Below are 14147 nucleotides of genomic sequence, written 5' to 3'. Positions count from 1 at the left end.
CAGCAGATTTCCCTTTTCCAAGGGTGACAGGAGGCAGAAGGTTGTTCTGAATTTGCCACGGGCCACAAATGGGTGATGAGTCAGTTGGAGTAATGTGCCACATCCAAGCCACTCTGTGTTTATCCAAGCCATGCTGGAGACTGGTTGGATTGCTGCCAAATCCAATGGGAGCCTGGCACAGTCCTGGTGCTTGGCAAAAGGGGCCAGTGCTGGAGGGAATCATGTGCAGCAGAGCCAGGAGTGCCTGAAAGGGTCAGGAAAGAGCCAGGGCCAGGAGTGATGTTGGAGAAAATGAGTATTTAATCACCAGCCTCCTGTCCTAAGTGACCTCCCAGGCTGTGATTCCCTGGCCGGAGGCTGGGAACAATGCCAGGGGGTGGGGAGGTGGGTGAATGCTGCTGGTGTGGAAGTGTGGGAAAGGATCAGCAGATCTGCTCATGTGCATTCTCTTTTGTCTTCCAGCGGAATTGAGTCCCTCTCTTCGGATGAAAGAGGTACAGGAATTTTGTGGAATGCCTGTCCCTTGCAATGGAAATGGCAACTTGATAATTGGCTTTTAAACACTGTGGTGTAAAGCCTTAATTTATGCACGAGAGTTTTGATTGTTTATGATGATTTTTTTAAATCCTTATTCCTTTGCTATATATTCCCTTTCTCTGACCTGGTGGGTACAAAAAAAACCCACCCAGTGAAGAGTTAAATCCTTTACAAGCTTGGTTTCCTTGCCTGCTTTTCTCTTGTAGAGTTGACAGCCAGTGGCACAGAGGGAGAGTGCTCGGCTGAGAGGCACCCAGCAGGTGAGCACACACGTGGCTGAGGGTTTTCCTCACCCTTAGGGTGGTGTGACTGGCCTTGAACCCCAAATTTCCCCTGGTGAGATACACCAGCTCTCACTGCTGCTTCTCCCACCTATGGACAAACCGTCATTCAACTGGGTGAGCTGGGATGTGCTTTGTGTGAAGCTCCAAAATAGTTCCATTGTATAAAACATTAAAACTAAGCATCTTGAACACCACAGATACCCTTGAAAAGGGTCTGGGTGACCTCAGGTTCTCCCCAGTGCTGGGATTTGATGCTCTGTTGCTCCTCTTTGCCTCAGTATTTTTTCGGCTCTGTTATGTTATCTAACCTGCTGACTGACCTGATGTATTTAAGCCTCTGGCTGTATCCTTTTCCCCACCTGTGGCATTGCTTTGCTTCATTCTACCTGTGCCTAATGGGGTGTTGTTTTGTTAAGGAGGAGCCAGTTCTGAAAGCAGCTCCAGCAACAGCTCAGAAGAGGAGTCAGGTGAGTGTAATGTTGTGATTTACCTATTATCTCTCTTTGGAAAATGTCCATTCAGTTAAAACCAGCTGCTTTCCCTGGGAATGGCCCCACAGCTGTTGCAGAATCTTAACTCGGGGATTGCTTTCCCAAGGATATTTTTGGGAGCTGCTGATTTCCTATCGATAATCAAAGAGCAGCAGCTTGTGTTGCCTCCACCTTGCAGACACAATACCCACAGATATTTTTATACCTCAGTAGTTAATCCAAACACCAAGAGGCCATAAATTTCCTTAAAAGTTGGCAACAAAACTGGCAAAACAGGATGGGCTGGAAAAGAATGAAAGGAAGCGTTTGCTGTTGATGAAAAGCCTTTGGGTTTGTGCTTCTACGGTTTACACCACCAGAATAACACCAGTCTTTTGTGCAAGGCTGATAGGCTTGAGCTAACTAATTACAACGTGTTTTCTCATCAGATGAGGAGGAGTCAGACGGAGGAAGGGCAGGTGAGTGTGGCTTTATTGTGTCCTTTTAGCTGTCTTGCATGGTGTGAGGAAGCCAACTCGGATAAGCAATAACGAGGGGGTGATTGGGATGACAGGAGGGATTTAGAGCTAGCCCAGCTGTCACCTCCATGTCTTTTGGAGGACTTGTTGGAAAGCATCCCCAGGAAGCAGAGGAGTAGGGGCAAGAGCTTCCATGTGTGTGGGTGTTCCCAGTGTTATCCTGCTGCAGCTTGGAGACTGGAATAGCAGTGGCTTGGGAAAGCAGCCAGAGCGCTGCTGTTGGTTGATGTTTTCCAGGCTGCAGCAATGCCTTCTCTGCCTCTCCCACCTCAGAGGGGTGTTGATGTCCCAGGATGGCTTTGGGATAGCCTCCCTGCTGGCTAGTGTTGGTGGGATGGGAAGCAGCCTGCCCTCGTGCTTGGCACAGTAGCTCTGCCTCTTGCCCTCTCCAAAATCCACCCTTCAGGCTACAAGCTTTTTCCTGTTGTGTCAGCTCTGCTCGAGTTCTGTCCTGTTGGGGATTAGCAAGGAAGATTCAGGCACTGCCAAATCATTTTAGGGGAAAATACGCTGCAAACAGTGTGGTTACCTTCTCCCTGTTGCCACAGCTTGTGCCAAGTGGTCGAACTTTGTCCTTGGCACAGTGAGGCTCATCCTGGGGATAAATCTTTTCTTAACCCTTGACAGAATCTCCAGTAGTTTGGGCAAATGATGAGCTTTTAACAAAAGTTGTGTCCTAATGTTCAGCTTCATCCCCAGGCTGTGCAAAGCCTGCATGGACTTAGTCTGGGGAATGTTCTCCTTGGGTGTTTAGGAAGTTAAGCAAATGAAATTGAGTTGTTCTAGGTGACCTCGAGGACTAGAGGGAATGGTCATAAGATGAGACAAAGGTCTCATTACATTACTTAACATTAGATGTTAAGATAAATGTTTTCCCTGTTAGGGTGTTCAGACCCTAGAATATTGCCCAGGGATGGAGTGACCAGACCTGGAGGTGTTTAACAGTCATCTGGATCTGGTGCTGGAGGATATGGTTTAAGGGTTCCAGCAGTGACAGGTTAATGGTTGGACTTGATCATCTTAGAGGTCTCCTCCAACCTTGATGATTCTATGAATGTGGGAGCAGAAACCCACTGGAGACTGAGATCTTTGCTGCAAATTTCTATTTTTTCTAGATGAAGAACAGGAGGAGAAGGAATCCTCACCATGCTGTGATGAATCAGGTAGGAACAGATCTCCTGAGGGTTTTTTTTTTTCCCTTGACTGTGTAATTATTTTGCTTCTAATGAGCTAATCTTCCTCTTCTCTCCCTAGCAGTGAGCTGTCTGCCACCCTGTGAGCACTGCAGAAATGGAAATGTAGGTTTGTAAAAGATACCCAACCCACTAGTTTGCATGAGATAATTTGCACATTGCAGTTCTGCTCTCTGCACCTTTTTAAAGCTGTATTTCCTTTCTAAATTTATAGGAGCAGAAGGAGCAAGTGACCCCTAGGAGACTTGCTGGAGGACAATTTGTGTATGGATGTTTTTAATCTAATGGGTATAAATTTACCTTGTTCCCATCAAGATGCTTCAGTCTTAGGTTTAAGTCAGGAAAACAGCTAATTTGCTGCACAAATCCATTTGGACTTAGAGTGGAAGATGCCCCAAATCCTTTAAAATGAGAAGTGTAGACCAGCTGTCTGTGCTACCTCCAGATCCTGCTCCAAGAAAGCTCTTAGGAAGGTTTCCTGCCTCGTCTTGCTGCAGTAATTAACATCAGGCACATTTTGATGTGCTTATTTTAGACTGGACACACAAGAGGGATCTTGCCCTGGTTCCAAGGGATACTCATCTTCCCCATTTGCCCTCACCTTGCATTTTCCCTTGGATGCCTTGTTCTTCCTCTCTCTGCCTTGGAATTCTCACCAGTGTGTGGTGTTTGAGGTGTCTGTGTATACTTTGGTGTTTCCCATGTTGGATGTTGATGTTGTCCATGTATGAAGTTGGCTCCAATGCTGAAACTGAGCCCTTTGTGTGGGAGCAGCTGCCTCATGTGCAGGAAATGTTATGCCAAATACTCATGACAGCTATTTGCATATATTGGCTGGGCCTTTGCCAGTTTTTAACAGTCCAGTGACAGCTAAGATGTAGAGACCAGAGAAAACAACATTGTTGGGGCTCCTGTGCTATTCAGATAAAGTGCTGTGTGCTTGCTGGGAAGGGAGTTGCTCTGTTATCCCTCACAAACCACATTTCCCTGGTATTTTTTGGTACTGGCAACGAAACTAACAGGTGTCTCTTGCAGGATGCAGCTGGATGCAGAGGGCACTTACCAGTGCAGCCTCACAGGCTTGATTTTTGAGGTGACAGGCGCTGTCAAGATCATGTATTCCCTCTTATCCTGGAGCAAATATGCCAACCTGGTGGAAAAGCCATGGATTGTGGGAGGTCCTCTCTTCGACGTGTGCTGCGACTCAGCTCCTGCTCTCACCTCCATCCAGTTCCCCCACTCCCTCTGCCTCGGTGGTGAGTGCTGACCATGGGGGTGTGGGGCTTCCAGCTCCCTGCAGCAGGTGCTGAGCCAGTTGTATCCCCACAGATCATGGTGCTGGCATGGCCTTCAAGGTGCTACACATCAAAGGGGAGGGAGCAGCCATCGAACCTTCCGCTGACTACTCGGCATCGCACGTCAAGTGGGTGGTGAGCTCACTGTCACCAGTGGGACCTCTCCTGCAGAGCCAGGAGCCTGTGCAGTATCATGGTGCTGTCATCCTCTACAAAGTCATTGATGAACATCCCTCCTTGTCCTTTCGGGTCTATGTGGCTACAAACAATGACTCCTTTATAAAGGTACAGCTTGTGGTGGGGTGGAGGGTGGTGTGACATGGAGGTACCACAGTTATGGGCATGGTCATGGGGATGCTGTGTGGATGGGGTAGAGAATCACAGAGTAGTTTGGGTTGGGAGGGACCTTGTAGATGGATCACTCTTGAAACTGAAGGGTTACATTGAAAGGAATTTGGAGAAACCTGATGACTTCACCTTGTCCTTGGTTGAGTCCTATGTAACTGTCTGGAAAGCAAAACTACAAGAGAGCGAGTCTCTGGGCTTCAGACAATCATAGAATGGTTTGGGTTGGAAGGGACCTTAAAGACCATCCAGTCCCACCCCCTGCCATGGGCAGGGCACCTTCTACTAGCCCAGGTTGCTCTAAGCCACGTCTAACCTGGCCTTGAACACTTTCAAGGATGAGGATTTCAGGGATACTCTTCTCTTATCCCAGTGTTTGCATGCAAAGATATATATCTCTCTATGCAAGGTCTATAATGAGACTTCACACCAAGAAGATCTGCCAAGTTAGGGCTTGATATTTAAGTAATTATCCCAGTCAACATGCTCACTCCCAAGCTGCTGCCTAAGCACGTTCCTGTGTCAACCTTTTTAACACTAATTAACCTCTCCAATATCTGCAGGTATTGACAGAAATGTCTGTTAACACAGGGGATTTTCAGAACCTCTTCATAGTGTGGTTTCCTCTTGTGTTTTTTCCATCTATTTTATAGAAGGCACCTGAAAATACCTATAGATGATATGGCATGATTTAGATGTTATGATACAACATCTCCTCTGACTCTGCCCTGTCTCAGCTCAAGGCCATTCCCTCTCATCCTCTCCCTGCAGCCATGACAGGAGAGACCATCCCCCACCTCTCTCCAACCCCCTTTCATGACCTTAGAGGAGAACAGAGCAAGTCTGTAGAGAAAATAGAGAGCATGAAAATAAACCAGGATAAAATTAGAGCTCTACAAAATTCACTGCATTACTCTACAATGGAAAGATAATGAGGAAATTAGGTTTCCACTGGTGATTCTTATCTGTCTGGGCAGGAGCTGTATCAGGGACATGACTTTAATTTACCTTAATACAGTGAGGACAGTGACAGATAGCCTTTTTATTCAGGTTGCAAACTCTTCTATCTCATTTCACCCATGATGCAAAACAGCTGAAGAGGTTTATTGATGGTTTCTGAGCATGGTCATTAGCACACAGCTTTCTGTAAGGTTTGCTGTGTGGAACAAGTGGCTGCGCTATAGAGTTTGAGCTAGAGAACAGCCCAGGGAGCCACATAAACACAGGTTTTATATATGAATTCCTTGACTCAAGTGAGTAACTGTGAAGTCATAACCTTGGGCTTGTGTTTTTCCTTTTCAGGATATCTCCAGAGCTGTGAAACACTCCAATAAGAAATTTGTGAAAATTGACAAACCCCCTGTCTGCCAAAAATTACTCCAGAATGGAAAGAGGTACAGATTGGTTTGTGAGCCAGAAGCTGAAATAACTCCTGAGGTAGGTCCCTTCACAACCCTCACTTGATGCATTGCAGTTTCACTATAAATATGGCACAAAATGCCTTTTTCTGTGTGTTCCTGCTCTGGCATTAAGAGCATTTTTTACATTCACAGAAAGCATTTGCCTCTTAGAACCATTAAAACTTTGGTGTGAAATCCTGACAACAGCAAAACCCTGTAGAGGTTGGAGTTGGGCTCAAATCTGTGCCAACAGCCAAATAACTTCTCTTTAGTGCGTGTTTGGGTAAATATTTACTTTTAATGTGTTCGTGTTGTATAGGAAATTGAATTTGTTGATGGATCACTGTTGAAACTGAAGAGTTACATTGAAGTGTACTTGGAGAAACCTGATGACTTCACCTTGTCTCTGGTTGAGTTGGAGTCGGATGCGACTGTCTGGAAAGCAAAGCTACGAGAGAGTAAGTCCTTGGGCTTCAGAAGATCGTGGAATGGTTTGGGTTGAAGGCACCTTAAAGCTCATTTTGTTCCACCCCCTGCCATGGGCAGGGACACTTTCCACTAGCCCAGGTTGCTCCAAGCCCCACCCAGCCTGGCTGGAACACTCCCAGGGATGGAGCAGCCACAGCTGCTCTGGGCAACCTGTGCCAGTGCCTCACTACCCTCACAGGGAAGAATTCCTTCCCAATATCCCATGTAAGCCTCCTTCCTGTCAGTGTGAATCCATTTCCCCTTGTCCTGTCACTCCAGACCCTTGTATATAGTCTCTCTTCATCTTTTCTGTTGGCTCTTTCAGGTCCTGAAAGGCCACAGTTAGGTCACCCCAAAGCTTCTCTCCTCCAGGCTGAACAATCCCAGTTCTCTCAGCCTTTCCTCATAGCAAATGGTCTCCATCCCTCTAGTCATGGAATGCTTTGAGTTGGAAAGACCCTAAAAGACCATCTAGTTCCAACTCCCCTGCATATTATTCCATATCATATTATTCCATATATTATACATAGAATTGTTTAATATTGCATGTTCTTACATTACAATACCCAATCTCTATTGAATGTTTTGTCATGCTGCAACATGTTGGATAAAAGGGGAAAGATCTCATTATATAAAACCTTAGCTCGGTGGTTGGAATCCACCCAAGAGCTTTGTTCTGTGCCTGAGAATTGCTGGAGGTAGAGCACAGCAGTGGGAATTCCTCCCTCACCTTTTGTTCCCTTTGCCAACTGTTTCCCAGGTGACTGGATCCATTATGACCAGAACAAAAACGAGCAGAAGAGAAGCACAGCCAGTAAGTCTGAAGATAAGTCAGAGTTGGAGTTGCATGTTCTCTGTGTCCCTCTCTTGCTCTTGTAGCTCTAGACATGTGACAGCAGTGACATCAGTGGTGACGTCCCCTCTCACTTGCCATTTTAGGTATCAAAAAAAGGAAACCATCTATCAGCATTTTGGAGGAGAATGGGGTCTGTAGCAAAAAGCAAAAGACCAGCAGCACTGCAGGTACAGCCTTTCTGTGTCCTGTAAAATAACATGTTTGGGGGCTTTTTGTGTCCTGTGAATTGAACCTGAGCTCACTGCTTTAAAGACTTCCACAAATCACCTCACGCAATGCTCCAGGCTTGGGGAAGGGCAGGGAAAAGCTCAGGGAAAAGGACTTTGGGGGTGTTGGTTGACTGTGGCTGAACATGAGTCAGTATGTGGCCAAAAAGGCCAATGGCACCTGGTCTGTAACAGCAACAGTGTGGCCACGGGACCAGGGCGGTGATTGTCCCTCTGTGCTGGGCACTGGTGAAGCACCTCAAGTCCAGGGGGCAGTTTGGGGCCCCTCACAAAGAGATTGAGGTGCTGAAGTGTGTCCAGAGAAGGGAACTGCGCTGGGGAAGGGTCTGGAGCACAAGGAGTGGCTGAGGGAGATGGGAACTGGGAGAGAGTTTCTTGTAAAGGGGTTTGGGGAGCAGGAACACCCAGCAAGGTACCTCTGCTAATCAACCCTGTTAATAACCACAAAGCCAGCAGCATCCTGGTTTGTGTCAGCAGTAGTGTGGCCATGGGACTAGGGCAGTTGTGCCCATGTGCTGAGCACTGGTGAGGCCTCACCTCAAGTCCTGGGGGCAGTTTTGGGCCACTAATGACAAGAAAGACATTGAGGTGCTGGAGGTGCCCAGGGAAGGGTAATAAAGCTAGGGAAGGGGCTGGAGCACAAGGAGCAGCTGAGGGAGCTGTGGAGGCTCAGCCTGGAGAAAAGGTGTCTCAGATGGAAACTTCTTCCTCTCCAAAACTCCCTGACAGGAGATGCAGCCAGGTGGGTGTTGGTCTCTTCTCCCAAGGAACAAGCAACAGGACAAGAGGAAACAGCCTCAGGTTGTGCCAGGGGAGGTTCAGATTGGATATTAGGAGAAATGTCTATGTCTTTTCAGATGAAGTTGAAGCCAAACCCTTAACAGATCAGCAGCTGATGGTGATTGCGAAGCAGATGGGTCGGCAGTGGAGGGAAATTGCCATCGAGTGCCTTCAGATGGAGATGAAGGACATCGAGCAGATTCGAGCCACAGAGGAGGAAGTCAATATGCAGAAATTTCTGGTGTTGAGCAAGTGGAGAGACAAGGAACAAAGCAATGCAACTGCAGAAGCTTTGCACAGGATTCTCAGTGAAAAAGCATCCTATGAGATACTGCAAACGCTGCAAGGTATCAGCTCCCTGCTCTGGTTGTTGAACTCCAGCACTGGGTTTGACATGGATTCTAAGAACTCACATCAGAGATGCTACCAAATCCCCAGAGCATGGTTTAGTACATTGGTCAAACTTGTGTCCCTTCTGTTATCAGCAATGACTTTCTCTTTTGTGGCATTTTTGAGACACTGGCCCAGGTTGCCCAGGGAGGCTGTGGCTGCCCCAGCCCTGGCAGTGTTCAGAGCCAGGTTGGATCAAGCCTTGAGCAACCTGTTCTGGTGGGAGGTGTCCCTGCCCAGGGCAGGGGTTGGGTTGGATGATCTCTAAGGTCTATTCCAATCCCTTAATATTCTATGATTCTATGGTTTTAGTCCTTCCCTTCAGAAGCTGATATAAAATTAAGAACATTTTGGCACTGACTGTGCTGAGAACACTCTCAGCATGACCTGGTTGTTGTGGCCAAGCGGATCAGTATTATATTACCCAAACCACTTCCTGGGCTTCTCAGGAAGTCCTAAGAAGAGATGTTTGGTTCTTTACTCTCATGTATTTCAGGAGCAGTTAATTAACACCTACCCCTGATGGATGACTTAGCAGTTGGGTTCTGCAGCTCCCTGTGTGTGTATGTATTTCTCATGGGTTATCCCACTCCTCTCTGTGGGGCTCCTTGTGTTCTGTTCACCTTCTGCAAACCAGAGTTGTTCAGAGAGCTGAGAACTGTCCCTGCCCTTTGAGGGGTTTGGGACTAGATGACTGTTAAGTCATCCTTCCTGGAAACAACCTGCCTGCAAAGAGTGGAGAGCTACTTGTGCTCCCTCACCCCTCTGAGCCTCCCAAAAACCTTCTGTGCCACAGCCTTGTGCTACCTCAGGGGTTTTAATACATTTAGTATTCAACTTTGAATATTTTAAATGTAATTATTACTCAACTTGAATGTTGCAGTAACTTGCAGAGCTCAGATCACCCATGTGTGCCTCTGTGTTCCTTTCCTCAGGTTTCTCAGCTCAGGGCTGAGCTGGGGGAGCCACAGCTGGATGGATGTGGGGGGAGTTTCCCCAATCAGCCACAGGTTTCTCACTGGGATTCAGCAGCCCCATCCAGCTATTCTGCTTCTCTGGGATCTCACTGGGATTCAGATCTCACTGGGATTGAGCTTCCCCATCCAGCCAGTCTGCTCTGGGATCTCACTGGAATTGAGCTTCCCCATTCAACCACTGGGATATCTCGGATTGAGCTTTTCCCCATCCAGCCGTTCTGCTTCTCTGGGATCTCACAGGGATTCAGGAAGGAAAATACAAGACGTCACCACTCAGTGGAAAGTTTAGGCTGGATCATTGCAAGAAATGTGAATGAAATTTTACATGGATATAAACCACTTTCAAGTCTTTCAGGAGCAGTGGATCCTGACGTCTCTGGGATTCACCCACCACAGGGAAACCCACCACTGCCACCAGCTTTATCCCATTTGAGCCATTCCTAAAGGACATGAACACTGGAGGAAACCTTGGTCAGGTACATGGTTGTTACCTGGGAATGATTTTTATCTACATCAGGGAAAAACAGGGAGGAAAGTTATGTAGAAACTTTCATCCCCTTAAAAAGATACATATTGAACTGCCAAAATCATGAGGTACATTGGATTTTTCATGGATGTCCATGATCAGGGAAGAATAATCCTAAACTTGGAGATAAATTCCTTTGCTTAGTCACTGTATGTATATAATCACTGTATATATTCATGTACATTCAGTCCTTGTTAAGCTGTGGTTCTGTTCTCTAACCCCCAAAAGACTTGGAATCACCACTATGAACTCCAGGCAGTTTGGAATTTTCCCTGGGAGTTTTTCTTTCACTCTTTTCTGTATAGTCTGTCTCAATTTTGCTGAGATCATTTTTTATGGTGTATGATGTTTTTTGTATGATAAATTTTTGATACTTTTTTTTTTTACTTGGATTCATTTGAACTTAAATAGGATTAGGTGCTTAAACTCAAAAGGGAGGATCCAAAATCTCTGGGAAGGCTCCACAAACTTGGAGAAGACTTGGGAAGGATGTTATTTGCAGAGGAGAGCAGTGACCTAATTTGGGATCATCTTGGTTTTTAAAGCCACAAGATGCTTGTGATCATCTTCTTCTGAGTATGTTTATGAAAGGAAAAACAACTTTTAATAAATAAGGATTAAACAGGAACACATATACTATTTACAAGTGATTTTTGATGGTTTTGGTTTGGTTTTAACTGTTGGATGAAGTGTCTCAAGGTTGTATGTCCTGGGCCATGTCTCCAAGCCTTGGTGCTCTGCTGGTCCAACATCTGAGGGACTGGGATACACAGCCAAGGGAAAGGGCTGTGCTGGTGCTCAGAACCTCATGGGCTCTTCCAAAAGTAGAACATTTTGGGGGCAAGTAGCTGAGGGAGAATCATAAGGGGTTCTCCAGCCCCAGTGGAGCTGCCCTGGGCTCCTCAATCTGGTGTGAGCAGGGGGAAGTTGCTATCAAGGCAATTAAAACACCAAATGAAATCCAAATCTCTAACAGGACTCACAGGTCCAAAGCAGAAGTGAGTAAATCCAGGCTGGACATCAGATGGTAATTTATAGCAGTGAGGGTGGTTGAACAGTGTAGGAGATGGTCTGAAGAGACAATAATGTCTTAAAACTTCAGGTTCTGCAAATCAGCATCAAGAAGCTTTTGGTCAAATCAGGAGGCTTTGAGGTCTTCAGTTTGGCTTCATCCAGTTCTTGCAGGTGGAAGGAATTGCACCACAGCACTGAAGTGTGAGTTACTCCTACCTTACAACTTGGTGTGTGGAGCAGAGGCCACAGCTCTAGTTCTACATTTTCAAGGCTGATGTGGTGTGAAGGTAACCCCAAGGCTTGGATGCTGGATAGCAGATATCTCCTTGGCATCTGGAAGAGCTGGAGGTCCCATCAGCCCCTCAGCATTAGAGGGGGCTGCTTGGGGGTCTCTAAAAGAGGTGGGAGGGTAGAGCTGGGGAAACCAAGCAAGAGGAGAGCTGAAGAAGGCACTGGGGCAGTGGAGGCAGTGTGAGAGCTGTGTGGACATGGCCAAAGTCACCACTGGGCTGAGGACAGACCTGCTGAAGAGAGGGTGGACTGTGGGCTCAGTCTGAAGGAAAATCCATGGGAAACAACTGATGTAAGTCAGATGATCATAGGATCATGGAATCATTGAATGGTTTGGGTTGGAAGGACCTTAAAGACCATCTCATTCCAGCCCCTTCCCTGGGCAGGAACACCTTCCACTAGCCCAGGTTGCTCCAAGCCCAGTCCAACCCAGTCAAGGTGCAAAGAGGATTTAAAACACCAAAACTGAATGTTATATGATATATATCTCTCTCTATATATAGATATATATATGTGATATCCCTTTACATTCTAGCAATATTCCAAGTATTTAAGTATTCGTCTTGTATCTCTCAAGAAAGAAAAGGTCACTATAATATTCAAACAAACTTTAATTTTATTAAGCAATAAATAGAATAGATAAGTAAAAAACATCATAAATAAATCATGGAATAGAAAATAAATCATTCCTGAGTTGGAAGGGCCAAAAGAGGAAATGGATTATTATAAATAGGACTCAATTTCCATAAAATAAACTGAATAAATAAAAGATCAATTCCAGTTGACTGTTTGGTGAGAACATTTTGGTGCTATCATGTAGCTTATTTCCTAGCAATCTGTAAGTTGAAGATGCTAGTGAAAAGGCACTGTCACAGCTCACTCCAAATGATTGATACAAGCCCTCTGCTATAGCAGATGATTCCCTTCAAAGCCTCCAAGCCCCTGGCAGGTAGTTGGTCATAATGTTTTTCTCCAAGACATCCTTAGGTTGGATTCCAACCCTGGCAGTATTCAAAGCCAGGTTGGATGAAGCCTTGACCAACTTGTTGTGGTGGGAGTTGTCCCTGCCCAGGGCAGGAGGTTGGAACTGGATGATCTCTAAGCTTCATTCCAACCCCTTAGGATACTATGGTGATACTAAGTGTCTCTGCTGCTAGACCAGAGGGGACAGAACAGGACCCACAAAGGCCAAAGCTGTGGAAACACCTCTCTCCACCTGCCTTGACTTCAGCCTCATGGAGGCTTCAAACTTCATCCCTGCTCCTGGTGGCCAGGGTGGGGACACAGATCCCTCCAAGGGCAGAGCAGCCCTGAGGAGTGAGAGCTGTGTGTCCCCACAATGCTGGTGGCACAATGGTGCTGTTCCTGTGTGCTCCATGGAGCTCCTTGAGAAAGGGCAGTGAGGCTCAGGAAAGGGCTAGAGCACATGAGGAAGGGCTGAGGGAGTTGCAGTTGATTAGTCTGGAGAAGAAGCTCAGGGGTGACCTAATGGCAACTCCCTGAGAGGGGCTTGGAGAGAGGTGTGGGATGATCTCTCCTGCCATGGCTGCAGGGAGAGGACTAGAGGGAATGGCCTTGAGCTGAGACAGGGCAGAGTCAGACTGGATGTTAGGAAAAATTTCTTCACTGCCAGATTGTTCATGCACTGGAATATTTCCCAGGGAAGTGGTGAGGTCACCATCCCTGAAAGTGTTTAAGAGGCATCTGGATTGGGCACTGGAGAAGATGGTTTGGGGGTTCCAGCAGTGACATCTTAATGGTTGGAATGATGATCTTAGAGGTCTCTTCCAAATTTGTGGATTCTCTTCTAGTGTGGCTTTGATCTAGTCTAGCTTTGATCCCCAAAGCTTTGGGAGCTCAGAGGGAGCTCAGGTAGTTCATCATCCTGCTGATGGTGACGCTGCGGACGTGGAAGGCCTGCAGGATGCTGCACAGCCTCATCTGCTCACGGAAGGAGAGTGGACTCACTCCTGCTGGAGGATGTGGAATGTTCCCACTGCTGCTGTCCAAGGCCTGCGGAGAGCGAAGGGAGTGACACCATCACCACAACGTGGCTCAGAGAATGACCTTGTTAGGGTTTCTCCCCTTAAGGGAGAAGTAATAAGACTTGGGAATAGGAAGAATTGGAAATATTTAATCGACTTAGGGGAAAATTTGGCATAATTATATTAATAGGATAAATTTTTAACTAGTTAATGTTATCATTAATAGGATAAAAAGCTGAAAAATTTAATTGTATCATTGATATACTTAGGATAAAATTTGAAGTATTTAGTGATATTAATAGTATAAAATTTGAATATTTATTCATATCATTAATGTTATAAAAATGAAATATTTAATGTTAGCATTCATAGAACAAATGTTGAAACATTTAATTATCTTACAAATAGGATGAAATTTGAACTCCTTAATGCTATAATTAATAGGATAAATGTTGAAATATTTATATTATCAATAGGATACATTTTGAAATATTTAATTACATAATTAATAGGATACATTTTGAAATATTTATATTATTGATAGGATAACATTGGAAATAATTATACAAT

The 14147-nt window shown here is 45.8% G+C and overlaps 1 protein-coding gene across 1 annotated transcript; it reads left to right on the top strand.

Moving 5' to 3' along the window:
• Window positions 1-335: 335 nt before the first annotated feature.
• On the top strand, window positions 336-9739 carry CARD8 (caspase recruitment domain family, member 8; the record flags this gene model as incomplete). Its single annotated transcript, XM_009071201.1, has 14 exons — window positions 336-494; window positions 744-797; window positions 1238-1288; window positions 2946-2993; window positions 3085-3128; window positions 3238-3287; window positions 4059-4279; window positions 4353-4603; window positions 5966-6100; window positions 6383-6521; window positions 7292-7345; window positions 7471-7554; window positions 8472-8741; window positions 9720-9739. Coding segments are annotated over 14 exons (1580 nt in total), but the record flags the coding sequence as incomplete, so codon positions are not given.
• Between the last annotated feature and the right edge of the window lie 4408 nt (window positions 9740-14147).

The sequence above is a fragment of the Acanthisitta chloris genome, unplaced genomic scaffold (assembly GCF_000695815.1).
Source record: "Acanthisitta chloris isolate BGI_N310 unplaced genomic scaffold, ASM69581v1 scaffold4123, whole genome shotgun sequence".
NCBI classification, from domain to species: Eukaryota; Metazoa; Chordata; class Aves; order Passeriformes; family Acanthisittidae; genus Acanthisitta; species Acanthisitta chloris.
This window is presented reverse-complemented; position numbering and strand designations above follow the sequence as displayed.